Source organism: Penaeus chinensis, chromosome 1 (genome assembly GCF_019202785.1).
Source record: "Penaeus chinensis breed Huanghai No. 1 chromosome 1, ASM1920278v2, whole genome shotgun sequence".
Lineage (NCBI taxonomy): Eukaryota > Metazoa > Arthropoda > Malacostraca > Decapoda > Penaeidae > Penaeus > Penaeus chinensis.
The window spans coordinates 32,171,086-32,183,585 of NC_061819.1; the positions used below are offsets into that span (position 1 = coordinate 32,171,086).

The window sequence follows — 12,500 nt, forward strand, 5'->3', positions numbered from 1 at the left end:
ACCCCACAGACTGAGTCGTTTGTTATGACGCCAATAGACATTTCCCGTCAGCAAGAGGTTTATGTTGGTATAGCCAGTTTGTGTATCAGCAAGATAGTTTTTTTCCATAGAACTCGTAATGATTATGTCTTTTAGAGTTCACTGATCTATCAATTCCATACACTCTAAAGTTTGATATAGACCTATGGCTACCTGTAATTTTATGAGAATTTGTGTGGATTTTATTTTTGCTAGTTTCATTTGAAATTTGCATTTTTTCACCATGCCCATGCTGTGATATGTGTTTACCATCATATTAATAATATCAAACAAACCAATAACTTTACTTAAATATTGTTTTTTTTTTACAAGATAACAAATGATGACATTATCCTCCCAGAAGTTACAAGTGGACTTACCTGTGCTGTCACCAGTGGTAAAATTTATCACGATAATTCCAATGGTAATGGTAACTGTAGTTACCAGTGATTTTACCATCGTAAGTGTGTTATTGAAATCGGCCCCTGGACCATGTGTAGTCAAACCCCTTTGTTACAGTGGTTATTCTTGTTGTGACAGCGTCTGCTTATATTTGCTTCTAAATTACCCCGTGTGCAAGGAATGGCTAGGGGTACCACCCCCTGGCAGTGCGGGTTTTGAACACAGAGCCAGATGAAAACGATACCTCTGCACCACACAGCAAAGGAAACATATAATTTCCCCACTCTATGATTTTGGCTGAAGTTTATATAATTACTAAGAAATAAGGCTAAACTGTAACTTTTAGCCTATTTTCAAGGGGCTGGAACCCCTCATTGACTGCAGTCATGGTCAAACAAGTGAACAAATGTGAACATACCACTCAGAGCAGGTTGTAAATGTGTGCCATGGAGGCACATACCAACCAGGAGTCCAGTAATGCCATGGCATGGACACAACACCCATCAGCAATGGTTTAATCTGCTGTTTAATCTGATTTCAATAGTTTGTGAGCATAGCGACAATTAGTGTTCTACAATTTACAATAGTGTTTCAATGACCCTCCTACTATACAAGAGGCAATAAAATCACAAGACAGAAATAAAATACCTGAAGCCATGAAAGAGTTTGTTCCTGCACTGAGGCTGGTGTATTGATGAATCGAACACTCAGGAAACCATACATTTGAGAAGCATCAAATCCAAGTGGGCTCATATCAGTATCCAGAAGTTTGCTGAAAGAAAAAATTCAATAGAAATTAATTTTGTTGCTTAATTTGAGATCTATCTATAGCCACATTAATCCATCTTCTCAAAATTGTTTTACCAAAAAAAAAGGAGAACTAAAAGTTCAAAACCACATTAGAGAATATGAACATAACACCATTTCCAATATCAGTTACAAAGCTTGGTAAATGATAAAAAAAAAAAACTTACAATCATGCAGGCATAATAGACTAAAACACAATCTGAAAAAATAAAAATAAAATATAAATGCTACAAAAAAATAAAACAAACTGAAATTCAGAAATTACAATAAAGGTATACCACCAATTTCCCAGCAAAATTTCCTAACAAAATTATAAGAAGACAGCTGAATTTTCTAGAAGTACTTTGCCTAAATTCAACTAGTCAGAAATGGATAATCTAGGAAATTGGTGCTGCTACTGTATTAACACCAGTGATCCGGATGACATGACTATCATGTCACGAAAAAATTTGGCTTGAGGGGCGGGTGATATGAACATGCCGTCAAGGGAATATCTGTCTGTGGGCCAAGGTAATGTGAACTTGCCGTCGTGAGCATTTCTGGTGAGGGCCAGGGTAATAGAAAAGACTCGTCATGAGTGCACAAATGTCTTAAGGGGTGACTAGACTTATTTGGCATTTAGAAAGGGGCTTTTGCATTATTTCCATCAATAAACGAGTGTGGAATGTAGTGTCTATGAGCCATGACTGGAAGAGCACTAACTCCCGGGAGGACTCTATTTCCTATTCCAGGTTGCTGTGACCGAGAGTGCAAGTTGTAATACAGAAAATTTAACATTACAAAAAAAAAGGAGGGAGAGAAGGAGGGAGAGAAGGAGGGAGAGAAGGAGGGAGAGAAGGAGGAGGGAAGGAGGGAGAGAAGGAGGGAGAGAAGGAGGGAGAGAAGGAGGGAGAGAAGGAGGGAGAGAAGGAGGGAGAGAAGGAGGGAGAGAAGGAGGGAGAGAAGGAGGGAGAGAAGGAGGGAGAGGGAGAGGGAGAAGGAGGGAGAGGGAGAAGGAGACAGACAGACAGACAGAAAGACAGAGAAAGGCAGAGAGAGAGAGAGAGAGGAAGGTAGAGAGAGAGAAAGGCAGAGAGAGGGAAAGGCACAAAGAGATAAGGGCAGAGATAATATAATAATAAAAGAAGAAAAAACATTCACAGAACAGAATTCATGCCTTTCTAAATTCGTGGCAGCTTATCTACATACCTTAAGGTTATTTTCAGCTCAGTAAGTTCTTCCTCTGGGATTTCATTGTGAATTGCCTCCATCCAGTTCGGCATGACGCGGTCCCACACTTGGACAGTAATAAGTTCATAGGGAACAAGACAGAACAACCTATTGAACCCTTCCTTGATGTGATCCGTACGAGTTGCCAGTGTATCCCTGTGAAAAGGGCAATAATAGCTCAGAGTATATCAATATGGGTGGGGGGAATGGGGGCTGAAAGTGCGTGGGTGTGGGTGTGGGTGTGGGTGTGTGCATAAGTGTGTGTTTGTCAGTGTATCTATAAATGTCTGTGGGACATGACATGTATCTACATGCATATGTGTACATGTGTTTGTGTTTGTGTTTGTGTGTGCGTGTGCGTGTGCGTGTGCGTGTGCGTGTGCGTGTGCGTGTGCGTGTGCGTGTGCGTGTGCGTGTGCGTGTGCGTGTGCGGGTGCGGGTGCGTGTGTGTGTGTCTGTATGTGTGCGTCTGTATGTGTGTGTGTGTGTGTGTGTGTGTGTGTGTGTGTGTGTGTGTGTGTGTGTGTGTGTGTGTGTGTGTGTGTCTGTGTGTGTGTGTCTATGTGTGTGTGTCTGTGTGTGTGTGTCTGTGTGTGTGTTTATGTTTGGCATACATATATGCATATGAGCATGAGCATGAGCATGAGCATGAGAATGAGCATGAGCATGAGCATGAGCATGAGCATGAGCATGAGCATGAGAATGAGTATGAGTATGAGTATGAGTATGAGCATGAGCATGAGCATGAGCATGAGCATGAGCATGAGCATGAGCATGAGAATGAGTATGAGCATGAGCATGAGCATGAGAATGAGCATGAGCATGAGCATGAGCATGAGCATGAGCATGAGAATGAGCATGAGCATGAGAATGAGCATGAGCATGAGCATGAGCATGAGCATGAGAATGAGCATGAGCATGAGCATGAGCATGAGCATGAGCATGAGAATGAGCATGAGCATGAGCATGAGTATGAGAATGAGAATGAGAATGAGAATGAGAATGAGAATGAGAATGAGTATGAGTATGAGTATGAGTATGAGTATGTATGTGTGTGCATGTGCATGCATGTATACTTCTGTGTGCACATTGTGTCTAATCAGTTTTAGTATGTGTCCTTCATTATTATACTTTTATAAAGATACTGTAAATTATGCTACACATCCTGTACTAATCATCCACTCATCATTCATCTTTAATATTCAAATGACTGATTATTCAACCTGCAAATTGTTCATAATCATAACAAGCCTTTAATCAATTAAAATTATTTCATTCCTCTCTTTTTTGTTAAGGTACAATTTATATTTTTTCATTCATACAGAAATAAATATCTTCTCCAGGAAAATCTAATGGTCTTACCAATGGCCACCAACTCTTGCATATTCTACAGGGTGTGGCATGAGGCAGGAAACAAAGACTTCAAAGTGGGTCTTGCAAACCTCTTGTAACCAGTTGTGGATATATTCTGACTTCAGTCTTTCTATAGCTGTTCCTTGCTGATCTGAAAATTATATATCTTCTGTATTTCAAATCTCTTTTACATTCCAGAGAATTATGTATTTAAATCCTTAAGGCTGTCATACAATCACTGTTGCTATTATTCTAGGCAAAAGTAAGAAACTGCTGTTTAATCATTACTATCAATAAACCTTATTTTTTATTTGTTTATTGATTCTTTTTTAGATGAAAGTCTTAATGGTCCAATAATCCAATGATTTTTTTTTGCTTCAAATACTTAAAAATTAGTCAACAATTGCTCAAAGAATAACAGCAACATGACTGCTCATGCTACCATGACTGGTGCAAGGAGTGTTAAAAGAACATTTAAGCTGGAGTTGAAAGATTTACTAAATAGATGATGAATATAGAAACTTTAAAGAGTGAAGTGTGATAATATTTCTATTTCTATAATTACTTATGCTCCTTAAGTTATTTTTCAAACAATTATGATGTTTGGTGTTTTTGTGTCATATTGTAATCATTTCTTACCTTATAATTTCCTAAATATTTTATTGTGTATAAGCTGGTCACTGTAATGAACATTAATACAACAAAGACTTACCATCTGGGAGGTATTGTGTTGCATTAAACCAGTGACACAAAGCAGCAAGGATGCGACCCAACATTTCTATTGGTGTATCTGGAGTTGGAGCACACAATCCAACAATCAGCCACACACCATACCGGCTCAAGAGACGAGATTCTTCTGGTGTTAAACATTCAGCCTAGAATTGATAGCATATAATGAATACAGGTTTCATAAATTAGCACTTTCTTATTAAAAAACAGTTAATGGCCTCATAAAAAGACAATTCTTTGTGTAAGTATTCACCTGATCCACATCATCCAGCAGCCCAGCCCTATTCAGACGATCCTGGTCTTTACTCTTAGTTTTGTCTCCAAATGGTTGGGCTTCATTGAGTAAACTGTTTCCATTAAAGAGAAAAGTTTAAAGTTATTGACACCTGCTGGGTATATAAAATTTCCATGTAATAATCCATTCTAGCTAATGCTTTGTGAACAACATCATGCCTCAAAATATTTGTCTAACCCTGCAGCAAAGAAATAACAGTGCCAGTTGAATATTTTCTGTCTAACACATATAAGAACTGCACTTTCATATGAATGTTTTTAGAATAGCCTAAATATGATAAACATGCTTTATCAGATTTTTTACTGCCTTTATTTAGTTTATACCTATTCTACTAAGATTTTTCAAAGAAGGGATTTTGAGGTTTTTTTTTCAAATTTAACAATCAAAATGTAACAGGGAGGTAGTTCCACTGCACATAATTTACTAATAATGTTCTATTAAAATAGCAATTTCTCAATATCACCTGAATTTCAAAATTTACCTGACAATAGCTTCAATAGTAAAGTTTTGCATCTGAGGCTCCATTGACCAAGGAGAGCCAATGGTTGTGTGGACAACATGGTCTAACCCACGACGGTTGTTATGACGAATGTTGTTGCACTGACTGCAGTAGCGAATAGGTCGATTGCTGTTGTAGCTTGCACATTCCATACTATAGCAGGTGGCAATTGCATTTTTTTCAGTAGAGCGGCAATTCTGAAGTAATTAGATAACATTTTAACTGCTGCATAGAATTTAAAAAAACAAACAAAAGCTGTAAAAATGTCAAGTACGGTATGTCTTTTAGTTAAGAAACAATTGATTACTTTTACTCTCATACATATATAAATGTGTCTATATATACATATATATACATATATATATACATTTATGTACATATATATACATATATATATACATATATATACATATATATACATATATATAAATATATATACATATATATACATATATACATATATATACATATATGTACATATATATACATATATACATATATACATAAATACACACACATATATATTATAAATATATATATATAAATATAAATATATGAATGTTTGTGTGTGTGTGTGTGTATTTGCATATACATACATATATACATATATATACTTATATATATGTATATGTAATTATATATATGTATATATATGTATACATTTACATACATCCATACATGCGTGTGTGTGTGTGTGTGTGTGTGTGTGTGTGTGTGTGTGTGTGTGTGTGTGTGTGTGTGTGTGTGTGTGTGTGTGTGTGTGTGTGTGTGTGCGTGCGTGCGTGCGTGCGTGCGTGCGTGCGTGCGTGCGTGCGTGCGTGCGTGCGTGCGTGCGTGCGTGCGTGCGTGCGTGCGTGCGTGCGTGCGTGCGTGCGTGCGTGCGTGTGTGTGTGCGTGCGTTTCTACATTTTATATATGCATATGTGTATATATATGTATATGTGTATGTATATGTATATTCATATGTACATGTATATGTATATTCATATGTACATGTATATGTATATTCATATGTACATGTATATGTATATTCATATGTACATGTATATGTATATTTATATGTACATGTATATGTATATTCATATGTACATGTATATGTATATTAACATATATATGTGTACGTGTATATGTAAATGTACGTATGTATGTATGTGTGCGTGTATGTATGTATGTATGTATGTATATATATATATATATATATATATATATATATATATATATATATATATGTATGTATGTATATATACAACTCACACCTCCAGCAGTGCATCAGTAGCATTGCCCACATTTGATCCCACCATCAAGGAGTTTAATACTAACTCTATAGTCTGCCACAGACAGGTTATGTGAATTATATTTAGGTATAACAAAAGACAATGTCACAACAATATAGTAAATTCTATACAAAAAAAAAATATATATTTGCTTTACCTTATTTTCACAAGTGGCAGATACTTGAGCCATTGGCATAAGTATATCAAAGAACTCAACCGTACTATGCTCTCTCCTAATTTCTTCAGCACAGTCAATGCACAGGAATAATGGAGGAGGATTTTCAGGACAAGCTCCCAAGCACACAGCATGATCAAAGCAAACTTTAACAGCCTCTGATGTTCCATCACCATCACATTCCTCTATTTGGCACAGGAGAGGTTTCCATCCTGTAATAAGAGCACTGTATTATATTTCAATCATTATTCTGTTGAACCCCCTTAATCTCACTGTAAGTAAGTGATCCTAGAATGTTTACCATTATTGGAGAATAGCTGCTTCTCCACTACTGTGCCCAAATTACTTTGAAACCGCAATTTTTTTTTCTTTTGAGGAACTTTACAATAATCATCAGTACCTATTATCATAATACAGCAAAAATGCAGTACAGTCCTGAAATTTTACCTTCCTTCAGTGATCTATGGATCCTCAAATATAATGATAAAAATTGCCTGAGCATCAAAGTAATTACAAATTCTCCCAGTTACTAGATTCTTCCTGATTCCTTCTCAATAAGGTATCTGAAATATGTAATTATGAACCTAGTAAGACATTAGCTTCATGACAATACCTTGTTTATAAAATAGAACTTTTATTAATGAAGACAAACAATACCAAAAAATAATAAGAAAAGCTGATACTACCTAACTTAGCTTATCAGTAAAGAACTTTCATATTGTTTTCCTATCCCATATTTTGAAATAAAAATATATCTTCTGATTTAGAATACTGTACAGGTTACACTTAAGATTTACAGTACTTGACTGTATATTTGTGAGATTAAAGTACAGGATAATTCTTGTAAGAGAAAGCCTACAATATAGTAGACTAACTTAGTCTAAGATGTTTTAGGGTGACATGTTACTAACCATACAAATATCAAAGTAAAAATGCAATCCGATTATGGAAGAGACAGGCCCAAATACTGGCATGGCAAAGAATATTATAAATTCTCCAAAAACTTACTTTTAAACAGGAAGTGGGAAGACAAAGAAAGGGTAATAGATTATATCATGTTTCAATGTATCCACATGTCCATTCACTTGCATAACACCTTCACTCATACAAGTCAAACATCTAGCTAAAATATTGTCTGATACCTTAGTTAATGAAGAAAATATTATATCTACTACTCTATGGTCATATGCAAGCAATAATGCATCTTCCTATTCAGGAATACCCAGGTTCCTTTATTAGCTAATATTAATTTAACAATAAATGTCCATATTCTTAATGCTAACAATTCCTCATTTATATTTTTCCATATCTCTTTAGTTTTGATTGGTCTATTCTTCTTCCACTCCTTTCAAATTCTTAAGATGTATTTTGTATATAACATCTGGCATTAACCTTATGGCACTTTCTTGATTCTACCTTAATTCACCATTTAAATAATTAGTTAAGACTTAAGTTGCAATACCTTCCCTCTATCACCATATATGACTTTGCAGGAGAAACTAAAATATAACAGCAATATCAATATTGCATACTTAATGACCATTAAAATAAAATAAAGAAAAATAGACAATTATGATATATTCATATAACAGCACAAAAGAGAAAACTCCGTAAATTAACCGTTATATATCTAATATGAAAGTAAATATATAATTATTTCAAAGAAGCCAAAAATTCAGCATCTTACATCAAAATCTGCTACAAGTTTTAGAAATATATCAAAACATTGTGACAAGTAGGAAAGTGCACATAACAGACAGGGGTCTGTATGCAAATGGGTTACTATTTATCTATCTCAAAATGAATAATGGAGGCAGAGGGAGAGGGGGAGGGAGAGAGGGAGAGGGGGAGGGAGAGAGGGAGAGGGGGAGGGAGAGAGGGAGAGGAGGAGGGAGAGAGGGAGATGGGGAGGGAGAGAGGGAGAGGGGGAGGGAGAGGAGGAGAGGGGGAGGGAGAGGGGAGGAAGAAGGACAAGGAGAGGGAAAGGGAGAGGGAGAGGGAGAGGGAGAGGGAGAAGGAGAGGGAAAGGGAGAGGGAGAGGGAGAGGGAGAGGGAGAGGGAGAGGGAGAGGGGGAGGGGGAGGGGGAGGGGGAGAGAGAGGGATGGAGAGGGGAGGGGGAGGGGGAGGGGGAGGGGGAGGGGGAGGGGGAGGGGGGGGAGGGAGGGAGAGAGAGGGAGGGAGGGAGGGAGGGAGGGAGGGAGGGAGGGAGGGAGGGGAGGGGGAGGGGAGGGGAGAGGGGGGAGGGGGAGGGGGAGGGGGGGAGGGGGAGGGGGAGGGGAGAGGGGGGAGGGGGGGAGGGGGAGGGGGAGGGAGAGGGATGGAGAGAGGGGGGAGGGGGAGGGGGAGGAAGAGGGAGGGAGGGAGGGAGGGAGGGAGGGAGGGAGGGAGGGAAAGAAAGAAAGCAAGAAAGAAAGGGGGGCGAGAGCGAGAGAGCGAGAGAGCGAGAGAGAGAGAGAGAGAGAGAGAGAGAGAGAGAGAGAGAGAGAGAGAGAGAGAGAGAGAGAGAGAGAGAGAGAGAGAGAGAGAGAGAGAGAGAGAGAGAGAGAGAGAGAGAGAGAGAGAGAGAGAGAGAGAGCGAGAGAGAGAGAGAGAGAGAGAGAGAGAGAGAGAGAGAGAGAGAGAGAGAGAGAGAGAGAGAGAGAGCGAGAGAGAGAGCGAGAGAGAGAGCGAGAGAGAGAGAGAACAAGAGAGAGAACAAGAGAGAGAGAGAGAGAGAGAGAGAGAGAGAGAGAGAGAGAGAGAGAGAGAGAGAGAGAGAGAGAGAGAGAGAGAGAGAGAGAGAGAGAGAAAATGAGAGAAAGAGAGAGAGAGAAAGAGAAAGAGAGAAAGAGAGAGAGAGAGAAAGAGAGAGAGAGAGAGAACGAGAGAGAGAGAGAGAACGAGAGAGAGAGAGAGAACGAGAGAGAGAGAGAGAACGAGAGAGAGAGAGAGAACGAGAGAGAGAGAGAGAACGAGAGAGAGAGAGAGAACGAGAGAGAGAGAGAGAACGAGAGAGAACGAGAGAACGAGAGAGAGAGAGAGAACGAGAGAGAGAGAGAGAGATCATGAACAGATATGGAAATGATACAATCATTTTCAGCTTCATCTTCTCCAACAATTAATCTGATTGTAAGGAAATGTTGAGACATTATATCATGTATTTCTATAAAAATAATGACAAATGCACTTTCATAATTATGTAAAGGTGCATTTCACCATATACAATATGAACTTTATTTCTTAAAAATATTCAATCAACAAGACAGTTCTGGGCAAAATTAACAAAGAGAGAATTTCACCGCCGCCCAACAGTATTTTACTTTCATATTTCTTTGTTAGCAACATGTCACCATAATTATCATATTATCTATGATAAATACTCTCCTACAATAAAACCAAAGATATAAAGCAAAACTAATCTACAATAATGAGAATAATTTCAATATGTAAGTATATAATATAGAGAGTGGTAATCAGAGTATCATCGTTGTAATGCATGCCTTACATGCAAAAACATAACTGCTATAACTGTAAGAAGCTCTATATCAAAACCATGCCATGCCTTTGAGAAAAGTTCATTCCAGATGCATGTCTGCAATGCTATTCATACAGTAATGACAGAAACTTCCTATTCGTTCCATCAGACAATAACTTAAAAAAAAAAAATAATACTCTCATTCTGAAGCATTCATAAAAAAATAGCTGTAAATGATAAAGGAAGAACACAATCATATTATATAAATTAATATGCACAGTATATCAAAACATCATTCATGAAAAAAATATAACATATATAATTTATTTGCATAACACACAAATTTGAAGATAAATAAATAGAAAGGTATATGTTCTCCTCTATACACAATACCTAAATAACACATTTCAATTTACATGAAAACCTTGCAACCTCTTTGTAGTTTCATATATAATATCACTTGAGACCCCACTGAAAGAATTGCACGTATAATACAAACAGGATAACTTGGAAGAAATATAACTTCCTGCTACCCAGGTGCTCTAAAATCACACCTTCAATATAAGTAAAATACACTGTACAGAATGTCTAATGACAAATGCTACTACTATTATATTTTTACTCTCTTTGGGGAGAATGTACTAATGCTATTTTAGGCAAGCTGCCATCAAATAGCATGTACCTTGCTGAAACTGTACAAGCTAGAAGTTTTACCTCAAAACATTTCTTGCTTTGTGTATAATATAATGCATACATTCCAAGGCTTTAATATAACTAACTATACATCTAAATAAACCAGGAGTTTAAGATCAACATCAATATAATGTTTTATAATAAACAAACATATTTCATTACATACATCAAGTTTACCAAATCAATAGCTCTCTAAAATGGAGGAAAGCACTCTAGTGGGAATAACAAAATTATAACAATGTACTTATCATTCTGATTTCACAAAATCAAATTACACAACCTTGCAGACATCTCCACTTCCTAAACTATCAAATCAACATTCTGATACCTTACACACAGAAAGTGACATGCACTGATATTCAATATAGTATTTACAACAATGAAAAAAGTCATTTGGTTCCAAATACTTGGAAATGATTAATATAAAATAAGGTTAATCTATAAATTGAATGGTCTCTATCTGCAGCATTTAGAAATTCTGTTTGAAAATCATCAGAGCAGTTACTCACATTCATCTAACTGCACAAGTGAAATAAAAATTATATTCTAAAAAAAGAGTCTAAGATCACAATTGGTGGAACATTTCTGAGAGTTTATTTGATTAGATCATTACTTTTTGACCATAAAAACACTTTAATTTCTACTTGCTTATGTGAGGTGTCATTTTCCTTCTCTCAGCGAAGTATCATGATTGTGACTCACAGAGTTCCCTTGGCATAACTGATTAAAAACATCAAATTATTATTTTTCTTATTTACCTATAGTGTGGGAAAATCCTTCTTGTTACTTTTGTACAACAGGAAAAAATTAACATTCAGCATTCATGTTTCATGTAAGTCTATAGATATGAAAAAAAAAATTGATGTGTAGCCTGGAAATACAGAAGACAGACAAAGAACAATGCAGCTATATGTGCAATGAAGATAGACAGATAGAGATCAAGTAAACATACTGGTAAAAAGAATACATGCAAGCAATAAGAAATTGAAAGATAAAAAGATGTCTAAAGTAAATTGATATTAAGGAAAGGTAAAGGAAATTTGTTGAAGAAAAAATTAAATGGCTTTTCTAATGCCATTTTGTAGTAGTTTGTCATACTGAACTGTAAATTTAGAACTTGATTTTTTCTTGCTCCTTGTGGCATTGAGAATGAACCTTTGGTCACTGACTCATCCTGCCTATCAGCTTAACTGCTTGCTAGAAAACATCAATACTAACTTGAAAGCTTGTTACAAAATACCAATACAAACTTAATTGCTTACCACTAAATTCAAATACTTCACTGCTTGCTACAATATACCAAATGACATAGTTATTCCAGAGAGGAAAGATAAAATTAATGAACAATTGGTAAAAGGATCTCTGACCAAATCAACTATAACATAAATTACCTAAAACAATCTATTATGGTCAGAACACCATTACACACTCTCTAATAAAAATCTACAACAAAAAATATATATGCTATCCCCCTGAAGAATGTGTCTCAAGAGTTAGAGGCTCATTCAATATTACCTTCACTTCATATCCACACAGCCAATCATTTACAAATACTATGCTTTCCAAATATGCCAGTGCATATCAAAGGTAA

General features: G+C 36.7%; 1 protein-coding gene across 1 annotated transcript in view; it reads right to left on the reverse strand.

Annotated features, from left to right (window-relative positions):
* LOC125038040 (protein unc-79 homolog) overlaps positions 1-12,500 on the reverse strand; it is a 125,596-nt gene that overhangs the window by 75,786 nt on the left and 37,310 nt on the right. Inside the window, exons 8-14 of the mRNA XM_047631311.1 lie at positions 6,744-6,973; positions 5,295-5,509; positions 4,772-4,865; positions 4,502-4,664; positions 3,799-3,940; positions 2,416-2,592; positions 1,069-1,192 (exon numbers count right to left, since the gene is read on the reverse strand). Coding sequence (XP_047487267.1) covers positions 1,069-1,192; positions 2,416-2,592; positions 3,799-3,940; positions 4,502-4,664; positions 4,772-4,865; positions 5,295-5,509; positions 6,744-6,973 — 1,145 coding nt within the window. The remainder of the gene's footprint in view (positions 1-1,068; positions 1,193-2,415; positions 2,593-3,798; positions 3,941-4,501; positions 4,665-4,771; positions 4,866-5,294; positions 5,510-6,743; positions 6,974-12,500) is intronic.